Below are 27,478 nucleotides of genomic sequence, written 5' to 3' on the forward strand. Positions count from 1 at the left end.
GCCAGTAGTAATGGCGGCTCAGTCAGAGCTTGAGAGTCACCTGTGGTTCTAATTCCAACGACAAACTTGGCCACTTTTCTATGCCTCTCATGTCTTTGATTTTCTTATTTGAGCAAAGGAATCATAATACCTGTTTCATAGGATTCTTGTAAAAATAGAGAAAATACATTCAAAATGGTTAGCACCGTGTCTGGCATATGGTGAATGATGGTAGTGGTGATGATAATAATAGTTATGACTACCAGGGCCTAAGTATAATAAATTCACACCTGCCACTTAGATGCATTCCAGCCCTTTATTTTTAATTTCAACCCCACCATATCCATGCTCTGTGCCCTCTGCCCACCTAGAAAACAAATGTAAATTGAATTTAACAGTTTAATACTGAAATAAAGTAAATAGAGAACTACCCTTGTCCTCATCAGTATTTACGGAGACGAGGTGAAAACCAGTTCACTGAGGTAAAGATATTCAGGAAACTTGAGTTCTAAAAAGACCCAGCTCTGTCACAAATTATCAGTCCCTTTGCTTCTTTGGTTACATGTGTAAATCAGGAGTTTAAACAGAAATTTAAGCTTTCTCTCAACTCTATGATTTTATTTTTATAAAATTATTTTTAATAAAAGTATTGTTACAATACTTTTTATCTGAATATTTAAGTCTTAGGAAACTAACTCTTGCTGTTAGTTTTTAATAAGCATTATCAAATCCCAAATGTTTTCCAAAACAATAATGAAGAAAACAAACAATGAATGACTGATTACACATCATCTTTCAGTCTCAAAGATTTCTGATTTTAATCTTTTGAAGACTGGGGTCATAGATATGAATCTGAAAAGAGAATGAGCATCCACAATGTTTCTTAAATATTTTGGATTTTTCCCACCTCTACTGGCAAAATGTGGGAAGACTGAACTATGTTCACAAAGGTTTTTCAAGCTCAAGTGGAGGAGATTGTTCATTGTAAAATGAGAAGTTCTGGGATTTTCTTGGGTCCCTGGGTATTGTTTTTTTCTTTTATTTTCAGCAATGGAACTGAGAGTAGACTGAAAATAAGCAGCTTATTGCCAAGGACATGTGAAACCTGTTATATTGGTCATTCTGGATCTGATTCAAGCACATACTGTTACTAGGTAAGATTACTTTTATTTCACTTTAGTGGCAGCCTCAATTTCGCCTTAGGGGAAAAAATCATATTGTGTTTTTCCATTTATATTTATAAAGAATATATGTTTCTGCAAGCAATTACATTTAAAATGACAATGACATATTTATAATTTTGATGTGAGAATAATAAGAATACTAGAACCAGAGTGTTTCAGCTATTGATTGCTACATAATAAACCACTACAGAATTTAGTAGCTTAAAATAAATTATTATTTCTCATAATCCTACAATTTGGGCTGGGCAGTTTTTCTACTCTGTGTGGTACCGTGTTTCCCCGAAAATAAGACCTAGCTGGATAATCAGCTCTAATGCGTCCTTTGGAGCAAAAATTAATATAAGACCCGGTCTTATTTTACTATAATATAAGACCGGGTCTTATAGAATACAATATAAGACCCAGTCTTATATAATACAATATATAAGACCCAATCTTATATTAATATTTGCTCCAAAAGACGCATTAGAGCTGATTGTCCGGCTAGGTCTTATTTTCAGGGAAACACGGTATCTACTTGGGCTGGAAACTATAAGAAGGCTTCTTCACTCACATGTCTGGAATCGGAGTTGTGGTGCCTAAAACAACTGAAGGATGGCAAAACATATCTATACATGTGGCTACTCCATATGACTAACTAGCTTGGGTTTCAAACATCATGGTAGTCTCAGGGTAACTGGACTTCTTAGCCTTACATGGTAGCTGGCTTCCAAGAGAAAATAAGCTGACACTACCAGTTCTCTTAAAGGCTAGACCCATTTTGGGACAGCGTCACTTCCATCATATTATATTGGTCTAAGCAAGTCCAAAGCCAGATTTTTAAGGGAAGGGAAACAGACTCCACTGCTTTGTAAGAGAAGTAGCATGCACACAACAGGAGGGCAGTAACTGATCGCAGCCATCCATGGAGAATACAATACAGAATCTATTGCATTTGCCAGGAACTCTTTCCTTTCCCTCTTTTTCCTTTGGATTTGAGTTTCATTGAGTTTCTTTGAACTCTTTGAATTTTTTTAAATGTCAAAAGAAAGAAAGTCACTCGACTTTAGGATGTATGATACTTTGTAATATTCAGTGTAACAAGTTTTCAATGATTTTCATTGTACCAAGTTCTCAATGATTTTCATAATAGCAATAGAATCTTGATTTATATTACTATTTGTTTACTATAAATGTGAAGTAATGGAGCCTCAGAAGAAATGGAAGCACTCATTCTCAAATTTGTCTTCAAGTAATGAAGTTACCATTACAGTACCAGTAAATTCTAAACACCTCAAACGGCTAGCTAAATCTAGACTCCTTTACATTTTTATCTATCGTATTGAAACATAGTGGGATTTTTATAAGAGAAGGATTTGTAATCACTTACTTCCTCTTTTTATTCAAATTAGTTTTCCTTCCCTGATCCATGAATCATTCCTCACAGAAGAACTAGCTGATGAATCAGAAAGGAATCAGTAAATTCTAATGAGCCTCAAAGAAGAGAAAAGCTTATCATTGACAGAGATCAAAACCAAACCCTAAAATTACAGGCTTTGTTTAAAATGCTGTTTGAGACATTGAAATTTAGTTCAGGGAACATACCTTTATCTTGACTCATTCTTCCTGCATAGTCACCCTACTGACTGGAGGAAGAGGAGGTCCGTGAATCTCATTAGGAACCACTGACCTTTGAAAATTTGGTCTACAGCAGTCAGGCAACAAAATATGCACAGAGGCCATTTTTGCACAGAGGCCTGTCATCATTGTTGCAGGCCAAGCTCAGAAAGGGAAGAGATTGTTTGTTGGTAGCTATTGTTGGGAGACTACAACACATTGTATATTTTTATTTATTAGCAGCTCTCTCTGTTCTCCCCGTTCCTTTGGATTTCAATGAGTTTATTTGAACTCTGAAATTAAGGAATATTAGAGGGGAAAAAGTCACTCAAAATATAGAGTGTAAAAGGATTGATACTTAGCACTTGTTACCAACACACAAGTGTTGATTTAAAAATGCAGCTGTCGTCAGGCACATCTACTCTGAATAATAGTAAGCAGTATGGAGAACAGGTCTATAGACATATAAAAGATTTCAGGTCTAATGAAATGTTATTCAAATAGGTGATGCTGGTAATATCATAATCATTCTAGTTACTAAAAACAAACAAAACACCTTGGGTATAAGGAAACTACAAATTGAACTTTCCTCCTCACAATGCATCATACTCATTGTTAAAAGTGATTTATAAACAAAAAACGCTTGACAATGTTTGGCTAATAATATTCAACATTTAGCATAATTGTGCTCTTGTAAGAAAAGGGGACTTATATTCTACTCTTGATTTATTACTTGGAGAGTATATTTCTGGTAATATATCTAAAAATGTTCATCCAATTGAAAAATGCAGGGCAAAATATTAGGTTGGTGCAAAAGTAATTGCAGTCAAAAAGGTTAAAAATAACTGCAAAAACCGCAATTACTTTTGCAGCAACCTAATACAACTAGACTATAAACCATCTCAGCTGCCTTAGGAAAAAGGGTTGCTTTTGCATGCTTGGAATTGCAGAGAACTAAGCTGGGTCTGCAGGAGACTAATTAGAACTGCCCTCATTCTTAGGTATTAACATCACATGGGGTGTAAAAAGTGCAGGTTTCTCAGAAGAAAGCGAAGAAGCTGGCTACCGGTCTGTGTTGCCTTTGAAGCTTAGATTTTCAGAGAATTTAGCTGCATCTGCTTGCACTATGGAATCGGAACTCATGAGCAGGGTTTGTGCCACTTCTCATAACATACAATATCAGAAGCAAAGAAAAGGTGATAACTATCCAGATGTTTAAAAATACAGACCTGGGAACTTTAAAAATTTGTTTTATATCTTGCTACTGTGTTTCCCTGAAAATAAGACCTAGCCAGACCATCAACTCTAATGCGTCTTTTGGAGCAAAAATTAATATGTAACATATTAATTTATGTTAATATGTAACATATTAATTTATGACCTTATGTAACATAAAATCTGGTCTTTTATTTTATTAAAGTAAGACCAGGTCTTACATTAATTTTTGCTCCAAAAGACGCATTAGAACTGATGGTCAGGCTAGGTCTTATTATCAGGGAAACACAGTAGCATACTAGACTTTTCAGTATCCTCCCTACTTTTGTTTTTTTACAACGTAGATATCCATTTTATATGTAGTTATGCTAATTTTTTTTAATTCTGGAAAATTCTCAACCATTACCTCGTCAAATCTTGCTTCTTCTCCATTCCTTGTTTTCTTTTCTTCTGGCAATCTATTCTCATATCTCTTAGTTTTATTTTCTTTTCTCTTTTTCGTATTCCTCAATCCTAGCTTCACATTCTAATTCATTAATTCCCTCTTCAATGTGTCTCATTTACAGTTTATCTCAAATATTAAGATACTTAAAATTTTTAATTAGTATATTTATATTGTCAATATTTTATTTTCAATTTGTCTCTCTTAATTTTATTTGTTTATATCTTTTTTTTAATGTTTAAATGATTTTAGTGGCTATGTCTTCCTTTATACCAGGGGTCGGCCATTAAACTTTTTCTGTAAAAGGCCAGATGTTAACTATGTTAGGTTTTGAAGGCCACATGGTCTTTGTTGCATTGCATATACTCAGCTCTGTACTGTGAAAATAGCCATAGGATATGTGTAAACAAATGGGTGTGGCTGGGTTCCAAAAAAACCTTAACTTGCGAAAACAGGTCACTAAAGCCACTTTGAAAAACAGTTTGGCAGTTCCACAAAATGTTAAACATAGAACTACCATATGATCCAGCAATTCCACTTATACGTATATACTCAAGAGAAATAAAAACATGTTAATACAAAACCTTGAATCTGAATGTCCATAGCAGCATTCTTCATAATAGCCAAAAGGTGAAAACAACCCAAATGTTCATCAACTGATGAATAGATAAGCAAAATGCAGTGCTTTCATACAGTGGAGTATTATTTGACAATAAAAAGAACCTACATTCTCATACATGCACTATTATAGATGAACACTGAAAACATTATGCTAAGTAAAAGAAGTCAGACACAAAAGACTGCATATTCTATGATCTCATTATATGAAATGTCCCATAGTAGACAAATCTATAGAGACAAAAAGTTGATTAGTGGTTATCTTGGGCTCAGGGAAATGAAGAAAGGGAAGTGACTGCTAATGGGTATAGGGTTTCTTTCTGAGATGATAAAAATGTTCCAAAATTAGATCATGGTGATAGTTACACAACTACATAAATATATGAAAGACCACTGAAATGTATAATTTAAACAGGTGAACTTTATGGCATGTAAATTATATTTCAATAAAACTGTCTAAATAAATGAAATGGAAAAACCGGTGAGTGACTGGTAGGGCCATAGTTCGATATTTCCTGATTTATATTTTTGAGGATCCTAATATACTTATTCCAAGTTATTTATGAGGACTTTTGGTTAAGATGTCAGAGTAGATAAATGCTGTGCTTGCCTCTTCTCATGACCACATCAAAATTACAAATAAACTACCATCATTGAGAATCACCTGAAGTCTAGCTGAATAGAAGTCTTATAATTAAGGATATACAGAAGAAACCACCTCAAGACTGGTAGGAGGTGCAGAGACACAGAATGGTCTGCGAGTTAAAAGCTGGCAGGGATATCTCATCTGTGAAGGTCTCCCCCACAGAGGAGCTAGTGATCCAAGCCTCATACCAGGCTCCCCAGCCCACAGTTTCAGTGCTGGGAAGAGAAATCCCCACAACTTCTGGCTGTGAAAACCAGCAGAGATTGTGACTGAGCAAGAAAGATGGCAGTTGCAGTCCTAGGTGCTCTTCTTAAAGGGTCCACACACAGACTTACTTGCTGACAGACTCACTCACTTTGAGCTCCAGTGCTGGGGCAGCAGCTCCAAAGGTGCCAGGGACATACGGCGAAGAACTGCATTTGTCTGGCTTCAGGGCAAGGGCTGGAGAGGCAGCTTCCTCCTCGACAGAAGTATCTGGCAAAAGCCATTATTTCTTTGTTGAGCTCTCCCCACTCTGGGCATGCAGTTGCAAGTGGCTGCCATATCTGAGTCTCCATCAACCTGGCTATCACTGTCTGCCCTGCCCTGGTGATTTCCTGAGACCAATTCTACCCAAATTTCAGACTGCACAAGCCACTTCCAGTGTTTTTTTTCCATACAAATGGTCTGTCATGGCTCATGCTACAGACATTCCTAAAATCTTTCAAAGGTTCACAAAACCCAAGCAAGCAGCATTCAGCCTTGGCATGCCCCATACCTCTTGTTGAGAAGCCCGAAGCCCAGCACTAGTGGCTGCAGGCCTCAGTTCATGGCTGGCCTTTTCCAGACACCTCCAAGCCCAACAAGGGTGGCTTCTATCTGTGGATCACTTTGTGGCGGGTGGTCCTGAGCAGAGTGCTGCTGAACATGACCTGAGGTGGGGCCCCTCACAGGAGGCCCTGGGGCCAGCATGTTCAGTGGCCAGATTTGGACAAAGCCAGATTACCACTTGGTTACCTCTGTGGGCAACACACCCAAAAGGACAGACTGGACAGGCACCAGAGCCCTGCTAAAGTGAATCATGCTCCATAGAATCAGCCCCTGCACAACAGCTCCTTCACTGTAGTCACAGCCAGTTCTCACAACCAATCAGCCCAATGGTCAATCCCTCTCATCAATGTGCAAAGAGCAACCAAGGATCAACTACAACAGAAGGCTACACACAACCCACACAAGGGACACACTGGGAGCACCCAGCTCAGGTGACTAAAGGGACTGAGCCACTGGGCCCCACAGGACACCTACTACATAAGGCCACTCTATTAAGACCAGGAGACATAGCAGTTCTACCTAATACATAGAAACAAACACAGGGAGGCAGGCAGACAAAATGGGGAGACAAAGAAACACATCCCAAATGAAAGAATAGAACAAAGCTCCAGAAGAACAACTAAACAAATGGAGACAGGCAATTTACCAGACACACTGGTTATAAGGATGCTCAATGAACTTAGGGATAGAGTAGATGGACTCAGTGAGAACTTTAACAAAGAGAAAGTAAACATAAAAATGGAAATAGAAAAGAAAAACGAACAAATCAAAAGAAGAACACAATAACTAAAACAAAGAGTACATTAGAGGGAATCAACAACAGATTAGATGAAGCAGAAGATCAAGTCAGAAATTTGTAAGTTAAGGTAGCAGAAAACCCCCAATCAGAACAGCAAAAAGAAAAAAGAATCCCTCCCAAAATGAATATAGTTTAAAGGGCTTCTGGGACAACACCAAGCATACCAACATTTGCATTATTGGGGTACCAGAAGGAGAAGAGGAAGGAACCAAAAACCTATTTGAACAAACAATGATGGAAATTTCCCTAAACTGGGGAAGGAAATAGACATACAAGCCCAGGAAGCACAGAGAGTCCCAAACAAAATGAACCCAAAGAGGCCCACACCAAGACACATCATAATTAAAAGGCCAAAGGTTGAAGACAAAGAGAGAACCTTAAAAGCAGCACAACAAAGTCAGTTAGTTACCTACAACGGAGCTCCCATAAGACTGTCAGCTGCTTTCTCAACAGACACTTTGCAGGCCAGAAGGGATTGACACAAAATAGTCTGCAATGAAAAACAAGGACCTAAAACCAAGATTACTCTACTCAACAAAGCTATCACTTAGAATCAAAGGATAGATAAAGAGCATTCCAGATAAGGAAAAGCTAAAGGAGTTCATCAATATCAAACCAGTAGTACAAGGAATGTGAAAGGGACTTTTTTAAGAAGAAAAAGAAGGACAAAAAGATTAAAAATATATATCTATCAACAATTACATTAAATGTAAATGGATTAAATGCTCCAATCGAAAGATATGGATAAGAAAATAAGACCCATACATATGCTGCCAAAAGGAGACTTACTTCAGATCAAAAGATAAACATCCACTGAAAATAAAGAGATGGGAAAAGGTATTTCATGAAAATGGAAACAAACAAACGAAAATGTTGGGTAGCAAAACTTATACCAGAGAAAATAGACTTTAAAACAAAGGCTATAACAAGAGACAAAGAAGAATCCTAGTAATCCCACTTCTGAGTATTTATCTGAACAAACCCAAAACACTACTTCAAAGGGACATGTGCATCCATACATTTATTGCAGCATTATTTACAGTAGCCAAGATATGGAGGTTATCTGAGTGACCATCAATGGATGAATGGATAAAAAAGAGGTGGTACATATGTACAATGAAATATTACTCAGCCATAAAAAAGAATGAAATCTTTCCATCTATAACAACATGGATGGATAGAGGGTATTATGCTGAATGAAGTCAGACAGAGAACAAAAAATGCCATATAATTTTACTTATATGGGAATTTAAAGAACGAAATAAACAAGCAAACAAAGTGGAAATAACCTCCTAGATACAAAGAACATTTTTTACATACATTTTCCTAATATTTATTTATTATTCCAAAACAAATGCATCCTAATTACATATAAATTTGAAAACAGAGATACACCTCCCCCCAAATAAATAAATAACTCTCTTAATCCCACACTCTGAAATAGCCATAGTAAATACTATTTTTTATAGGCATTTCATTTACTACAGTATTTCCTTAGTATCCCACAGAATGCCTGCACAGAGTGGGTATAGTCAATGTTTGAGAAGTGAACTTTTTCCAAGAAGATAAGACAGTAGTCGTAAATCCTTTATGAATATTAATTATTGCCTTACAATGGAATCCAGTAGACTTTCTGGTCCATCTATTAATTCAATCCGCAAGGACAGATACTTGTCTTATTAACTTCTCAAATAGTTCTAGGGATAGAGATTACAACATCTCTTTTTACAACAGGGTAGGTCTAAGAGCAGATGTTAGTAAACTAAATCATTTAAAAATTCGATTTTATTAGACTTCCATTACATTTTTAAATTCTTTCTTTCAGTTACAGCTGACATTCAATATTATTTTATATTAGTTTCAGATGTACAGCATAATGTTTAGACATTTATATAATTTATGCAGTGATCCTCCAATTAGTCAGTACATCCCTGGCACTATACACAGTTGTTGCAACATTATTGAAACTATATTCTCTATGCTGTACTTTACATCCCCATGACTGTTTTGTAACTACCAATTTGTACCTCTTAATTCCTTCACCTTTTCACCCAGCTCCCCAATCCTTCTCCCCTCTGGCAACCATCAGTTGTTCACGAAGAACATTTTGATGGTTGCCAGCTGGACAATAACTTCATAAGTTATATAACTGTCTAACCACTATGTGGTACACCTGAAACTAATATAATATTGTACGTCAACTGTAAATTTAAAATAAAACAATTATTTAAAAAAATAAATTAAAAAACAAAAACAAACTACTTATAATTTATTCTACTTATTTAAAAAAAAATTTCTAGATTAAACTTATCCTTTTGATTGCTGATTTTAAGGGCTGTCTTTGTTAGTTTCCCCTTCAATGTTTGGGACTTTTATATTGCAGCTAATCTTGAGTAGAAAGCATTTGTTTCTTTGCTCGTTCTCTCTGACTCTGTCTGTCTGTCTGTCTGGCTGGCTACTTTTTCCTAATGGTTTTGTGGTTGCCACCACTCATCCCTGCTATCCAAAGAGAATTATGATGTCTTGGGCCTCTTGGCCCCCTGGTAACATATGGATAAGACAGATACAGCATGAGAACTGTGGAGAGCTTGGCCCAGGTATGCAATGAGATGCTTTGCCTGCTTTCTCCTTGGGCTCCAAGATTTATATCACCCGAAGCCCAAGCTACCATGACAGCTCTTTTGTAGGCTCCTTTCATGTAAATGCTATTGCCCCAGTCTACCTGCCCTGAGTGGGATCTTTTTAGCTCCCAATTCACCACCACGGCACTTGAGATACTCCTGCATCCACCTGCTTGTGGACCCAGGAAACAGCAGGTTCATGGCTTCAGCCCAGCTTACACTTTGTGTTCCTGCTCTATTTCTGATACACAGAGATGTTCATCTTCTTTTAAATTTTCTCTTGTTATGGTTTGTCTTTAACTGCTATGTATCTGGAGCACAGTAGTGGGCAAAACATTAATTTACAGTATTGTCTTCACCAGATATTCTTCAGGTCAATGCAATGGAATTTTAGCAGAAAGATTCAAAGAGGGTATCAAATGCTACTTAGTAGACTAGAAAGTATTGTGTGTTTTTTTCCCTAGAAATTCTGAATTCAAGGTAAGTGGAGCATATTTAAGTGGAGGTGAGTTATAGTAGGTTGCAAATAAAATATAAAAGATTGGTCGGAAGTCAATGCTGAACATGTAGTTTTGGAAATCATAGAAATCAAGGAAAAATAGCCTTAATAATAATAACTTTCAAAGGGATACCTACAAACAGATCAATGAAATAACTCCTTTAATTTCTACTTTTGATGATATAACAGATTTCTCTTCTTCTTATGCTGTATTTAGCTTAAGTATTCACTCCCATAAGATTTTATGGTGCATTGATGATTATTCATTTATTAATTTATTCAACAAACATTAATTACGCTCCTGCTATCCACTGAACACTCTATAGACCCTGATGATACAGAGATAAATAATAAATGGTCCTTGACCTCAAAGAATTCATAATTTATGAAAGAAATCAGCCACATACACCAAAACAAGTCGCCACTCCATTCTAAGAAGTACTATAATGGCTGTAGGGACAAAGTGCTTTAAAGGCATAAATGAGGAAATGAGTATTGGTGTGGTTCTGTAAAGAGGCAATTCCAAAGGCTTCACAGAAGAGGTAGCATTTTGGGAGCTTCCAGAATTTCTATAGAGTGATTAGTATCTTCTTGGAAGATGGGTCTAGTGGAATTGTGTTTACCTAGCACATGATTTTTACTTAGATTATGAATTTATGTTGGACAGCTATGGGGAACTAATGAAGATTATGGGAGCATGATAAGCCATTTCCACCTCTCTCTTATGCACATTTTTCCCACGTCACTTTCTAAACACATGGGATATTATCAACTAGTTATGAGGAGTTCTAAGTAGAGGGTTCCTTACATGAATAGAGGTGACAGTATCAGGAAATTCTAGGAAAGAGTAAATACACTGGCATAGTCAGAATGCAGAATAAACGGTAAATAACTTAGGGATGGAAAGATGGCTCAGGGTTGGACTGTGGAGACTCTTATATTGCAGGCTAAAAAGATGGGTCTTTTCTTTTGGGCAATGAGAGAGAGCTTGAATGACACTGATGCTGGAGGGTAAAGCGATCCACTTTACATTTTTGAAATATAGACATCTGAGAAAATAATATGGAGAAGAAAAAGACTCAAACTAGTGACCAATCAGGAGGATACTATAAGAGTCCATGTATGAGGTGATAAATATTAGATTTAATTGTCATGGGAATAGGGTAATTAGAAATATCACAAGTATTGTTATTTTTTTCCTTTGTATTTGAAAAGCCACAATAGAGCAACATTTACGTTAATATTTCATTGCAAGAAAGGTTTCCCTAATTGAGATGCAAGCGTGTTGGAACTTTCAAAATTATGTTTAATGCTTGAGGGTTGTGTTTTTCAGATAATCAAGGTATTGTTTATTTACTATATCCATGATGCATCATATTCAGAGGCATAGGAGTGATTTAGGCATGAAAAGGCTTAACTCATTGTGCTAGGCCCTTATGTTATTACTATTGAAAACATGCAAACACTGGCACTTTTATATTATATAGAAAACAAAACAAATTTTGTCCTTTGGGAAACTAACAACTCTTCCCTTAAGAATATGCATTGTAATAAAATTAATCCCAAATTAAATAAAAGCATAGCTTCTGGAAAAATTCTATGTCCCATAAAACAAGTAGGATTTCCACATTAAATATTATTTTTTTAATTGAAGAATTTATATTAATCATAACTTTAAACAATATTTCTGCCTACATAATGATTGTATAATAAATGAGAGAGAATATAGAAGAGGTGGCTAGATACAGCTATCTTATAGATGACTCCTCAAAATAATATAAAAGAGTCCCTTCTCTTTGCACCATGGAGACAATCTTTTCCCATCTTCTCTAATCCAGTTCAGGAGCTGGAAGTCTTTTCTTACATTAGAGTACCTCATTTTATTATCCTGTAAGTGACATTATCTATCAAGCCCCGAAGAATACGTTAGACACTATTCTAGGGATTTCCTATATGATATCTTGCTTAAACTCTGAGAAGCACTTAAGATGTGAAGAATTCCTCTCATTCATTTGGCTTTAGATTTGTCAAAGCTTAGAAAAGAAGAGATTCCTTTTCTTCATTGGCCCAAGAGGGATTCCCCCACCCCCAGCTCAAAAGATTCTCCCTAATATCTCAGTCATTCACACCATTTTAGAGTGAATTTTCTGTAGGTGTGTGGTTATTACTCCTACTTAAGAAACTTTTTAAAAGACTCTAATCTAACAATAACAACAACAGAAAAGAATCAGATCATAAAAACCTGTGCTAAATATGATTCAAAGGGAAAAAATGAGCTGCAGTGAAAGCCAATTTGAGCTGGAAAGACTTGTGCTCTTAAATAACTAGACATGTGTAGCCACTTATGAAGCTGTCTGATCACATATGTTTTTAAACATCTGTCAGCACAATCAGAATTCCACATGCAAAAATACAGCACTCTCGAGCATTACGGGAGTTTGTTTGTGACAAATTCTTAGAATCTGAAAGAAAGGAATAGGTTTCACAGGTTGAGCACTGGTTGTTATTGCTTAAGTTGAAGGACGCTTAGAGCAGCAGCTCCCAAGGGCTGTGACTCATTTACTTGCGCATTACTAAGTTAAGGACAAAACTGGAACCAACAACAAAACCTATGGATCCCTAAAGGAGAGATGTCAGGAAGTACCAAGAAGCAGAAGAAACTGGACAGTGATAGCTTCACTTACGGCTCAGAGCCAAAGTTGAGTCTAACTTCATTCCTTTTATGTTTTTTTTGATAAAAAAATATTCAGTGACATTTTCCCACCATTAAAATGTTCCCATCTTTAAAGTACAAATAGGGATCCGTTCTAACCTGCAGCATTTGTTCTTCCTCTGAAGACATCGTCATATGCTTTCCACTGTGGCTTCACTTGGTAGGCGTGGATAAAGACCACAAATACCACCACCAGGCACATTAAAGGGACAAGAGCCGCAGTGAACAGAGCTGCATAGATGTTTGGGATGAAGCACCTGAAAGAGACAAGAGAAGAGATAACTCAGACAACTTCAATCCAAACATTTCCAAAATCCAGACCGCATTATCACATCACTGCTTTATACTAGCTCTTTCTAGCTAAATGTTGGCAAAAGCAAATTTTTGGTTTGCCACATTGAAGCTTTGTTTAAGTAGAGGCTACATGATGAAACTGAACCCACTGTTTTACAAAATAGGATCCATGGAACATGCATATCCTGAGATGCTCAGAAAACATCAAAAGAGGTTCTGGCCAAATAAATTTAAGAAATGCACACTTGCTTTCAGGCTCTATCTTCTTGGCCTAGTGAGGTCTCATTGGGGACTGCACGAAAGAAGGCATTGTTTGAAGACAAATTTGAGGATTCCTGCAGCTCAATTCTTTAATTTCCACAATCTTGTTTTTTGACTGAATGCTAGTTTTGTCATTCCTAATCTATACATTTCCCCAACAGCCGTTAATTCACTTGCACATAATGACAACTTTCCACTTAGAAATTGTGCTGCTCAGTTTCATCTATTATTACTAGAGTTTATTTAGAATAGTTTATTTAGGCCCAAGGTAAACTTACATTATTTATTAATGTTGGTAACACAAATTGTACAAGAAGAAAAGGTTTTAGAGATGTAACTGGAAATGTTTACCCATGGGTCATTAAATCCTTTTGTTCGTTACATAAAATCCTTCACACAAAAAAAATCTCAAAATGGAGAACTACTAATAAGTTCTCAATATCTAAAACTGTGCTTTTGAGGTATGCTTATCATAAACTTACCTCCTACAATTTATAAGATTATAATACTCTTAATTACAAGATATCTTAATAGTAGGGAGTGTCTCTTTTCAAATATTTCCCCCAACTTCTCCATTTTTAATACATAATATCTGTAACTCTAGATTATAACATAGTCAAAAATAATGGATTCTGAAGAAAACTCAAGGAAACAAATAAAATCTGTTTAGAAGAAAACCTCAAAACCAAAATATAGGTAATGAGAAAAACATCCATTTTTACAACTAGGGAAAACAGTGGCTCGATTTTATATTTAAAGAGATACATTATTAAAGACCTTACTCAGGTATTAGTTCTAATTAACATGATCTACTAAGTGTATTCCTCTTGTAAACAAGATACACTTCAAGATGTATCTTTCAACACATATTCTGCATTTGCAAAGAGATGTCAGAATGACAAATTTCCTGTCTTTTGGAATTTAATTTGAATAGCAGAGAAAGCCTGAATCCTTTCCTCTACTCTCATCTGTCTGCCATAAAACCTGTATCTTCCAGGTAAAAGGCATATGATTAAATAAAACAGGCAAACATTAATGGCCTTGATCTGAAGTATATTTCTGCACTAAAAATAGTAATCGTGTTGGCCACTCATTTCTATGTATATTGGCTTTAAAAGATTTCATACTGTTTTCATCGGAATTATGGATTCATTGCCACAGACTGCCCTAAAGGTGCTTAGACAAATACAGACACTGATGTAGAAACTCACAAAGGCTTCACTGCTTTATTTTTATACCTTGAAAAATGTCATCACAATTCAATTTCAGGATGTAAAATGGGGATAATTACTGAATCTATTGTGAGCTGCTCTAGGAATAATAAACATTTCATATGGAGTGCGAGGATATAGCTGTGACTCTCCAACATCTTTACTTTCTAGTGGCTGAGCACATTTGGTTCTCACTTCTCGATTTGAAGAGCTTTCCTAAAAACTTTGCTTTAGATTTAGATGACAACCTTTCCTCCCTTCGCCCAGTTCTGTCCAGCTGTGACTCCATTCCTAGGTTCTCTCCACGGAAACCTATCTGCCTTGTGTACTACCTCTCCTAGGGATTAAGGTGTCAGACAACTACCCTTAAAAGGAAAAAAACAAAACAAAACGAAAGAACCTTCATCAACCACAATCTCCTTCAGTCCAACTGAGTAAGACGTACAGTATATCCAGGTAGTTTGAGGATTAGATCACATGAAAACGATGCGGGAGTTAGGAAACTATGAATATCACATTAGGAATCGTTTGTGAAATAAAGCTGGGAACAAATTTTTGGAAAAACTGAATGTAATATAAAAAATGAACAGACTGAATACCATGCACACACAAGGAGCAGTTGATTATTGTGGTGGCAGCTATTGCTTCAAGGACAGATCTGGCAGTTACCACAAAATGAGACAAAGGCCATGTGGATTGACTTTCTTAAAAAGGGTGGGGAGAGTGTATTTCTTGTAATTACCAGCTCATCCAACTTCAAAGTACTCTGGTGACCCTTCTCTCTTTGTGCTGAATACTCTTTGGGGTTCGTGCAATCACATGCCTAACTTTTGCTGTTCCCTTTTAAACATTCGTGGGTAAATTTTCTTTCCTTTTATAACCCACAGACAATCCTAATTTATTTCAAAATCTTGCCAGGACTTCATCCCTGTCTCTATTTTTAGCCAGATGAAACAAGTAGATACTGTTTCATTGCCTTCAGTTTTTCCTCTTCCAAGGCTAACTTGGCGCATTTGCAATGCCTTACACTTTCTAATTTGGTAAGATTATTACCTCCCCTAGGTAGTATTTTATACTTATTGAAATGTTTTCACTTGCATTACCTAATTTGATTTAAAAAATTTATGTCAGTGGCATGGGGTATTTCTGTTTCTTTATTCCTGTGTGAAATCAGAGTAAGGAGCTCAGAAGCAAAGAAGTCCAGGAGGGACATATGAAAGCTCCACTTAACAACTTCTGAAAGTATTGGGAGGGATGCTAGGAACTCCTAATATGTGAGACCATGGTTTGAGTCCATTTAAATTATAGTTTCGGGGCCAGCCTGGTGGCTCAGGCGGTTAGAGCTCCATGCTCCTAACTCTGAAGGCTGCTGGTTTGATTCCCCCATGGGTCAGTGGGCTCTCAACCACAAGGATGCTAGTTCGATTCCTCGACTCCCACAAGGGATGGTGGGCAGCACCCCCTGCAACTAAAATTGAACACGGCACCTTGAGCTGAGCTGCCACTGAGCTTCCGGATGGCTCAGTTGATTGGAGCGTGTCCTTTCAACCACAAGGTTGCCTATTCGACTCCCACAAGGGATGGTGGACTGAGCCCCCTGCAACTAGCAACGGCAACTGGACCTGGAGCTGAGCTGCGCCCTCCACAACTAAGACTGAAAGGACAACAACTTGACTTGGGAAAAAGTCCTGGAAGTACACACTGTTCCCCAATAAAGTCCTGTTCCCCTTCCCCAATAAAATCTTTAAAAATAAATAATAACAATTATAGTTTAAAGAAGAGGTTGATGACCCTGGCAAATGGGAGGACTTGAAGAAATCCAGGCAGCTGACATCTGGGTTACACAGGTAATGAAAAAGGACGTAGGTAATGAAAAAATAATCAATGTTTGTTTCCAAGGTCTTCTTTATAACTAAGTACTTCTCAATAAGATAATGATAATAGCTATGATTCACAGATTCATGAGTCAACCTCCCCAGGTAGTTCTCCTTAAATGATGGCATCTACATCAAAAGCTACATTTGTTGCTTCACCCAATTTTGTCTTCTTCACATGGAAAAGAAATGAATTTATGAAGACACGAGGGTGAAGAGAAAAATCACAGTTTGGGCTCAACTAGCTGCCAGGCCGGAAAATATATTCTTCTTTCCATCCTTTTGTTGTAGTGCATACAACAGTGTTCATACCAAGGGAAATCAACTGAATTCTAAACTGCGTTTTCTTTTAAGCTGGAACTGTAAACAAGGACAATGTTAAGATTAAATTGCAGGTAAAGTGAAGTTGAACCTTAGGATAATAAATGGGATTAGAGAGGAAAAGCAGGAACAAGGAATCAGCTGGATAATAAAGACCACCGTAAATATTACTATTATATCTACTACCACCACCACTGTGAATAACACTAGCAGGGCTCATTTACTGTGTGCTAGGCATGAAACGCAATCCTTACATGCGTTATCATGCATAAACATCACAACAATCCCATTAGCCTCATCACACACATGGAAAAATGACACCTAAATCACATAAGGTCGAATTGCTAGTAGCATAAACGGGCTCCTTTGCTTTCATTGCTACATCTACACTTCGAAAATTATTTCCACAAGTCTAGTAAAGACACATTAGAATTAGTGGTAAACATGCCAGTGTTCCCCTGGAGGACAGGAACTGTATTTTTTTTTTTACATGTCTCCTAGTGCTTTGCATAAATCAGAGCCTTAAAAAATATTTATTGATTCAACTGATTTTTAGCATTCTTTGGAAACCACTTACTTGAAAAAAAAAAAAAAAAAGTAGGTGCATTAAATCCTGTATTTCAGGTGTGCTCAGTTCAATCAAATTCCAAGCAACATTTGAGTATCGATCATGTACCAGGTATGGTGCTGGACATGGAAGGGTATATAAAAATTCATACGGCATGGTCCCTCCCATCAAGCTGATTATTTTTACAATAAATGCACAACACGTCGGAATCCAGTCTCCTGCTCAAAGTGTTTTTCTCCCAACAACATCATCAGCACTACCTGGGAGCCTGCTAAAAATGCAGAATCTGACACCCCATGACAGAGTTTCTGAAACTGCATTTTGAAAAGATCCCCAGTTGTTTCATATGCACGTTGAAAGTTTGAGAAGCACTCTGAGCACACTTGCCGCACATGATGTAGCGTAATGTAATTAACTAAGCTTTGCTTCTTTGGCAGTGAAACCAAGGGACCATGTACCCCCAAGGAGAATCAGATCCAGAGATTTCATAGCACGTGGTGATCACAGCAGCCTGAAGAACCAAAGAGAAAGAAGAGCAGCAGGAAGCAAACGGGATAGAGAAGCAGAGACCTATAGTATTTAGAAGGCTGGGATTAGCAACCTGAGCAGTCTGATCACAGATCTATAGACTGGTGGCATGAAAGGAGAGGGCAGTGCTGGGCTGGGCTGGGCTGGGTGTGGCTGGGAGGGGAATATTCAGTCCTGCTGCATGTAAACAACCCATGAAGGAAGAAGGTTTTGGTGAGTGTGAGTGCAATAGACATGCTCTGCAATTGCCTACACTGCTCAAGATTTCTGAAAAACAGGAGCCCAGGAACCATGCATCTCTCTATCTCCAGACCCCAGCCACAGATCATCCTAGTCCCTGACAACTAGTTCTGAGACAGGTACCTGACCCAAAGACAACTGTTTTTCTGGCTGGCCTGTGACTTTTAACTTGGTGCCTCTGCTCTAAAAGCTTGGCTGAGCTAAACAGATTTTTTGCTCTTGAGAATCTGCCACGGATATTTGCCAGTTAGTGGTGGGCACTAGAGCCAATGTAAATTCAGGGTAGACAGCCAATATGGAGTAAACACACAGTGAATATACAGAAGAAATGGACAGAAAAAGTGGAGTAAAAGGGGAGGGTTGGGAGGCATTCGGATGCTCACAACAAGCAGGGACTCTGTGGTCCCTGAGAGATGAAGCGTGTGACCTTGTTTTCAGCATTCTAATTCAAGTCCTCTGCCGTCCAATGGTACCTTGTTTCCAGATTTTGAATGTCTGTGGGAGTGCCTGTGGGGTACACATACTTCTATAACTCCACCCCCTTTACTTGAAGTAGCTTTAGTGGGTTTTTCATGCAACTATAATGGCCATAGTTCAAACAGGGCTAGTGAATGAGTGTTAAAGAGGAAATGACCACACAACTGGTCTGTAAAGCAATGTTGCTTTTGAAGATGCAGAATATCACTATCACGTCTACCAGTGTTAGAGCTCACTCTACACCCTGGTTAGCACTGATATCTAACTCTATGCATTCCTGACTGCCTCAGAAGAAGCCAAAAGACCAGAAAAATAAGAATCGGTCGTACCTTTTTGTACTTAAAATGTGTCCATATGCTTATACTGTGTTTCCCCAAAAATAAGACCTAGCCAGACAATCAGCTCTATCTAATGTGTCTTTTGGAGCAAAAATTAATATAAGACCTGGTCTTATAGTAAAATAAGACCGAGTCATATAATATAATATAATATAATATAATATAATATAATATAATTAATATAATATAATATAATATAGTATAATACCAGGTCTTATGTTAATTTTTGCTCCAAAAGATGCATTAGAGCTGATTTTCAGGGTAGGTTTTATTTTCAGGGAAATGGTATTACTCAAAAAGATGGAGCAAAGAAAAATGTGAACATATCAGAGCAATACTGTTTCACCTACTTCAAAAAGAACAGATATTTTAAATCATTAAATATCAAGCTGTCTAAAATTTTAAAGTAGTTAGATAGACAATAGACACTAAAATACAGTACTGTGTTGTATACGATTAACTCTTGATGAATGAGACAGTTGTCTATATCCCTGGCTCATTAAAAAGGTGAAATATAGCTACACATAATTTCCAAAGATGAACAATGAACTCATACTACTAACATGTTAGAGATAGTTGATAAAAAAAAGTCTGAAAATCATGATACTCCAAATGACATTTTGTTTTTTTATTTTGTCAAAGACACTCAAGTCTGAGCAAACTGCTCCATGAACAACTTGATACTATTGAAATCAGTCTACCAACTTCGCTCCAGATAGATTCCAGTGAATCAAGTACCTTCAGAATTTAATCAGAATAAGGTCAAACTGTCTTGGTATTTTTTGCATACACTAATGCTCTATGTTCTCATAAAACAAAATTGTTTGGTACTAGAAAATGTCATTGTTCTAGAGCACTCAAAGGTGCCCTGATCTTATCTCTTGCTCACCAAGACTCTGAGTGATTGGCTATAAGTTTTTTTCTGAAGAATTATGCCATCTTCTTGGATCTGAAGATAGTAAAATTATAGGGTTTTATAATTTTATAAAAAATAGATTTACAGAGGTGGGCACAAAAATATAAGACCAATGTCCAAAAATTCTGTCTTTTTGCACCTCCTTTCCACCTGCATCTGACTTCATGATTTCATCGTGGAGAGTGATATTCAGAGTATGAACATTAGCAGAAAAGCAGCTTCAGGTGAGGCTAACCCTGTATCACACAGGCAGGATGCAGTACTTTCTGATCTCAGGTTAATTTTGTAGATGCAATTTTTATTTTTTGTGATTTCAATCTGAGTTTATTTTAATAAATTCAAAGCATTTGGAATAGCTTAGATGAAAGCGGGGGCCATGTGTCATGTTAGCATAAATGTTACATCCTTTTCCTGATGAATTTTGTAGGCTTTGAAGGGCTTTGTCCCCAAATACTCTTACGATATACTTATATATGCTTCATGTTTTTCATAACCTATGAAAGTGTAGGTCTGTGCTGACAAGAGTGTCACTGTGGTGATTCTATCAAGGATGTAGACATTTCAAATGGCAAAAAGTCCTGACAGCAATGGTGATTTCTGGAAGGAGCAAAAATCACACTTGGTAGAAGGATAATTCAACTTACAATTATCAACCACTGTTTACTACACAGTAGCCACATTACATTGTCCTAGAGATGAGACCCACAGATTCCTCCAGTTTTATGTGAAAGTTGCAAATGCTCCAAGAAAACACTTCAAAGCATTCTCTGCAGGAGTGAATGCTCAGTCATACCTACATCTTGTATCATCTACACTCGCATTAACATTTCCAGTAATAACTGATGGAATATTATAATAACTGATGTCCCTAAATGATGTAATAACTGTAATAACTGATGTCCCTACATGATGACTTAAAATCATTAAGAGATTGTTAATTAGTTAGTCATACTGTTTAAAATGCATTACACATTTCCTTATCCCATTAGTAAAATTTTAATCTTAAAATCTTGTAAAGAATAGGGTTAATTTTTTATTATTGAGACAAGGATAATGAGAGTAGATGAGGTTATATGTCACTGATTTTAAGGTCAGCGTCTCAAATTGTAGATAACATAATTATGTCTCAGCTTTGTTGCTAAGCCCATCTCAATCCTGATACACCGAATTGTTAATGGAAGAAATATTTCAGGATGTTGATCTTCCCTGAGCAATGGGTTAGCACATCAAAGATGTGTTTTCAGGTATTTAAATACCCTTTACACGTTCATCGTAGGTGAACTCCTTCCCTGGAGGATCTTGGAGCAAGAAAAATATAATGTAGCAATTGGAGAACATTATAAAATCCCTGTTATTATACTACACTGTCAACATGTGAGGGATATCTAACCAATGTTTAAAAAGTTAAGGTATGTGGGCCAAAATACCTGGGGAAAATGAAATAGAAGCCATGGATTTTCAGAAAAGGAAAGTAAAACTGAGTAAAAGATATGGAGACCGAAATTCTATCCACTCTACGGGGAATCCCCAGTTTTGATGGGGAAATGACACAATTCATTTTCCTTGAAGTTTTGCAATCTTAAGGAATGATCACACATGAATATTGTGGAAGCAACATTTAAAAGTCCCAAGTTGGACAGTTCTAAACTAGACAGCAAATAGATTTATAAAGTGATTTCCTTTATGACTTATGTAAAGAAAATTCTCAAAAGAAAATGATGTTGCTATTACGTGGGGGAGAATGGGTAGAAAAGCCTCCTGTTAGATTAAAATAATATTGCCTACAGAAAAAGAGTTATACTGCTAGGATGAAGCTCTGGAATCAGACTATTCGTGTTAATACCAGGTATACCTCATATTAATTCTGTGACTTGGGCCAGTATTGAACTTCTCCATACATCTGTTTCCTAAAAAATGAAATGGAGAGAACAGCATCTACATCATAAGAGTGCAGTGAGAACTGAATGAGTCAACACATCTAAAAGCTCTTGGATCAGAGCCTGGCATGCTGTAGGCACTCAATAAAACATAGCTGTGATTATTATTATCACCTATAAGCCCTAAATCCTCTTATGTATATACAAGACTTAACCTGTGTTTAAAAAAAAAAAAAAGAAGAAGAAGAAGGGAAAATGCTGAACAGTATGAGTTCAATAAAAGAAAAATCTATCAGCTGGGGTAGGCAGGGAAGACCTTGAAAGAGGTGGGTTGAGTACCAGCTTTTTATTTCTTGAATTCCTTACCAACCAGCAGATGTTTAATGTGATTCAACCATGCAAACAAGGTGATCTGCCTGTGTGTACAGCTGCTCTGCATGAGGGGAAGGTGGAAAACTTTCCCTTTGCTCTGCTTCCCCATGACTCACATGCGTTTCTACAAAACCAGTTGCTGAAACTTGGTTCCAATTTGAAAAGTGAAGGTAATTATGAGCCACTCAAAAAGAGATAGGTAATATTCAAGAAGCCCAACATAACATGGGGGTGCCACCACAGGCTCAGAAGTGTCAGAAGGAGTATATGGAGCTGTTGGTTCAGAGGCTTCTTTAGTGATTTGAAGTGACAGTTTCTTCCCTGCCATACTCTTGTCCCCCTCCCTTCTCCTCCTACCCCCAAAATCATCAAGGAGAGGGCAAATGGAGGGAAAATATCAATTAGCTGATGGCTTTCTAGAACAGGGAGTGTTTTCATCCTCTTGGAAACCTGCATTCTGGAAGGAATGACTGCTGAAGGATCCCCAGTGCTGACTGCTAGAAAGCAAGGTATTGTAATATCCCCATCAACCTGAGCCGCCGATCAGAAAGGTAATGGTACCCCCTCCTTTCATTAAAATATTTTTTGTTCATAGAATCTTAGAACTAGAAGGGACAGAAGTCATTTCATCCTGCCTTTAGCTTTATGGGTGAAGAAACCAAGAGCCAAGGTTCACGCAGAACCCGGCTGTCTAAACTCCTAGGTCAGTCCTCTACGTGAAGTGCTGAAGCATACCTCAGGATTCAACAGAGAAATAACGTAGAATCTTTTCAGGGGCCATATTCTGCTAGAATCTAAGAAATTGTCTTTTTAGCAAGTCCTCAGTGTTTTGTGTTCTTTTGTACATGAATCCCCAGGGGCCAGAGGACTACTGAACAAATCATGAATGAAACATTAAACATGCATATTCCTGAATACGCGACAGTAATCACCCAAGAAGCTTAGACAACATTTAATCCTCCACGAAACAATTTAGTGACATCACATATTAAAATGTTTACAAAATATAAAAATTAATACAAAAGAATAAATTTCATTCATTTTGAGATATAAGAAGGATATCAGGAAAGGCCAATGAATCCAAAATGGCATTCTGTCATTCATAAGCACCCCTCCCACTGAGGTCCCTTCCCTTCTCTGAAAAAAATTTGGCTTCTGTTGAATCAGCACTTTATCATAAGGAATTTATTTTTGACAACAGGATGTTCCTGTTATTTTCAAGCCCTGTAGTTTCAACAACAGGATTTCAGGGCAGTGAAATGAAATGAGAATGGCAGAGTAATATTAACTTCTGAGCACAATCACAAATGTGTGAAAAAAATGCCTTTAAAAATTTAAGACTATTTTCTTCATGAACTTTCTAAATTTTTTCTCATTAAAAAAATACCGTTATCTAATATGCAGTAAAGATTTTTCACTGAGGTTCTTAATTGCAAAATTCTTAATTGTAGAGCTGGGCTAATGTCTTCAAAAATTTCCCTTTATTATGGTACACTAGTTTTCTTTTTTCCCTTTTCTTTCTTCCTTCCCTCCCTCCCTCCCTCCCTCCCTCCCTCCTTCCTTCCTTCCTTCAAATAAAAGTTTGGTGTGCCATAAAATGAAAATAATTTTTGAAACAATTTTTGAATGGTGAAAATTCAAAAGTATGATATTCATGCCATCTGGGAAGATATCGTGTTTCCCCCAAAATAAGACCTAGCTGGACAATCAGCTCTAATGCATCTTTTGGAACAAAAATTAATGTAAGACCTGGTATTATATTATAGTAAAATAAGACCGGGTATTACATTATAATTATATTATATATTATATTGTATTATATTATGTTATGTTATATTATATTATATTATATTATATTATATTATATTATATTATATTATATTATACCTGGTTTTATAGTAAAATAAGACCGGGTCTTACATTAATCTTTGCTCCAAAAGGTGAATTAGAACTGATTGTCTGGCTAGGTCTCATTTCTGGGGAAAGACGGTATCATGTATTTTTAAATAGCAAAATCTTACCAAATGTCAGTGCTGTTCTTCATAACTCATTTGGAGGCCTATTGCTCAGGTGTGTGGAGAGGACTGAGGAGAAATCATTTCCTCTAAATCAACCACTTGCTTAAGGAGGCTGCTGCCTGCCATCACCAAGAACAGAAACTAATCTAACTGGGTTTGATTATGGGTGGAAATGCATCACAACACACTACTGTCTAGGACACACAGAATTGAAGACAGAAAGAATAAGATGATTTCAGAAAACAGAGAGTGAGAACGGGAAGTGCTTACAGATGTGGACTCTCAATCAGACAGGCCGGGCTTTGAACCCTGGCACTGCTATTTAGTAGCTGTGTGATTATGGGTGACTGAAATGACCTCTCTGACCCTCCGTATCCTCGCATACAAAATATGAATAAAATCTTTTCTTTTCACAAATGTGTTATGAGAATTAAATGAAATTAATTTGATTAAAGTACTAAGCACAGTTCCTAGAATGTGGTAAGGACTCAATAAAGGATAGTCATTGTCATTCACTTTAGCATATGAATTGGTTTAATTTGCTGAGACACCGTCATGCTTACACAGGTATAGAAATTATATGGCATCTATCTGTGTTCATATTCCATTTAATAGGATACTCAAATATGTGGTTACCATCACTGATTATTTTTGCAACAGCCTCCTAATCCACAAAGTCGTTATCCCTCTAATCAAGTGTCTAACACCATTTCTCAGAAGAGCAAGCATTTCCTTGAATACCCATAGCAGTGACTTAAATATGAAGACTCTGGGTCAATGTCCAGTCATTTGAAAGCAAGAAAGACATACAATTATTTAAATATGTGTATTTAAATCTCCATTTGGTTCTGCCAAGGTGACGCAAAATTATCTATACTGAGTCTTAGATGTAAAATCACAGAAATGTGTGGTCTGATCAAATCTTTATGTTGGGATGCAGATTTCTAAACTACTCAGGAATGTGTTTCTCCCTGAGGTTGCTGTATTGAAGGGTAAGAGAGCACAAAACTATCTCAGTGGCTTCCTCTATGACGACTAAGCTGTTATTTTCACAGCTATATTCTGTACTTGGAATTCTGAATACACTTTGTTTCGCAGTTGAGGCAACTTTGGTAAAGTTTCCTATCATATTACTTTAGTATCTAAGTAACAGTAATAGCTTCCTCATGGCGGTTTCTTCCCCTTTCTTCTTCAGCAAAAAGGAAATGCTTCCTTATTATTTCTATAAAATAGTAAACTTTAACTGATGTCCCCAAAGGGATTTTAAGTAGCTTATAGAGACATATACACTACATAAGATAAAATAAATTAAAAATAAACTAAGACTAAACCATGTGTGGGGTACCAAAATACTATTTACTGAAAATGGGCTATACATGCACCCTAGATTTCTTTCTCTAGCAAGTGTTTTAGAATTACACATACAGTGAATGAAAAGGGGGCTATGTGATAAACTTGGCAAGCTCAGGGAGGCCATATGTCAGGCCTGACAAGCACATGGGATGGTCTGATCATAAATTAACTGGGCAGGTCATGGCGGGTTGTCACATCCCAGGCCTTTAGCTTCCTGAGCAGAGGTCTTTACCTTAAGTGAGCTCTGTCCATTGTTCTTATTCATTTAGGATAACATACCTTGGAAATGTCAGAGTAATTTTCTTTTCTAGACCCCTCAAAGGCACAACTGTAAGCATAAGAGCACATGACCACCAGAGCATGAGACCACAGAAGACCTCATTAGTATTTTGTTGCTTGCAAACCATCTCTATGCCCTGTAATCACCAATGCAAAAGAAGCATGTGTTCCTCTATTTTGCTTTTCAGCTCATCCTAGAGATTTCCCCACTTTGCTTTCTCCCAACTCCTTAATCTACCACTAATGGATTTCATATACCTTCCTTTTCTCATTTATTTCTAAATGCATAAAAGGAAATACAAAACTGCCATTCTCGGGAGCATCTTCTCAATCTGTTCAGATTTTGCTTCCAAGCATACCCTCAAAATTTTGTCTCCAATAAACTCTTACACAACTTTCTATAGGCTGGACATTCTTTCATCGACAAGGCACACATATCACTCTCATAGTAGTTCATGAGCAGTACAACTCTTTCCAATACGAGAGCAGCATGGTTACTGTGTCATGTAATGGACCATGTTCTTGATCTTATATTCATGGAAAACTCAGTACTGACTTTCACATGACCACTGTTCATTCATTTAACATGCATTTATCAAGCAACAATGTGAACGCTATTTGCTATGCCCTGGGGATACATGACGAATAGGATATACTTCCTAACCTGGAGAATGTCAGAGTCTAGTGTGGAGAAAGACTCACACCAAATCTTAACGCAATGTGTTAAGTGTGATAGCACAATCACTTGGAGCTCGGTGGGAGCTCAAAGGAAGGAGTGAGTTATCGTGTCGGGGAGTTGGATGGTAAAATCATTTTTGCCGATAAAGAAATCAGATGAGGATCCAGAAGGACATTTGTTGTTACTTACGTGACCTGATTTGGACTGTCTTAGAGAGCCATACTCCCTCTCTCATACAATGGCAAAGAAAAGGCAAGGCTCAAAAATTTCTCAGCTTTGTTTCCTGTTGGTTCAGGAATCATCTGTGTTCTTAAAAGGGGAAGCATGGCTTGGGATTTTCAGGAAGGTAACATAATTATGATTAATTTTTGTTCTTCCTCTGGGGTTATAAAACTTTCAAGGACAAGGAATTGTGTACATGCTCTGATTCAGGGGGGTAGGGATAAGAATTAATAGCCACACAGAATTACAACACAGGCTTGATTGGTCCAATGATATGTGAATTGTGTATTTTACTAATTTTAGAAAAAAGGCCCAGAGAGAAAGGGGGACACATTATTTCACAACACCCCCCTTCCCCAACACTGTCTGTGTGAAAGATAATTATGGAGAAAGCTCAAGAGAGCTGCCATATAAGAATTTCAAAAGAACTGCAGACAATCCAGAAATCACAGCTGCATCAGGAAGGAAGCAGTTACTGAACCAATGCTCTCTTCTCTGGACCCTCAATGAAAATGACCAGATATGACC

General features: G+C 37.1%; 1 protein-coding gene across 1 annotated transcript in view; it reads right to left on the reverse strand.

Annotated features, from left to right (window-relative positions):
* Positions 1 to 27,478, reverse strand: part of ADGRV1 (adhesion G protein-coupled receptor V1) — a 503,044-nt gene that overhangs the window by 79,000 nt on the left and 396,566 nt on the right. The window contains exon 87 of the mRNA XM_081054450.1: positions 13,222 to 13,379. Within this exon, the coding sequence (XP_080910576.1) occupies positions 13,222 to 13,379 (158 nt within the window). The remainder of the gene's footprint in view (positions 1 to 13,221; positions 13,380 to 27,478) is intronic.

The sequence above is a fragment of the Rhinolophus hipposideros genome (assembly GCF_964194185.1).
Source record: "Rhinolophus hipposideros genome assembly, chromosome: 7".
In the NCBI taxonomy this organism is placed as follows: domain Eukaryota; kingdom Metazoa; phylum Chordata; class Mammalia; order Chiroptera; family Rhinolophidae; genus Rhinolophus; species Rhinolophus hipposideros.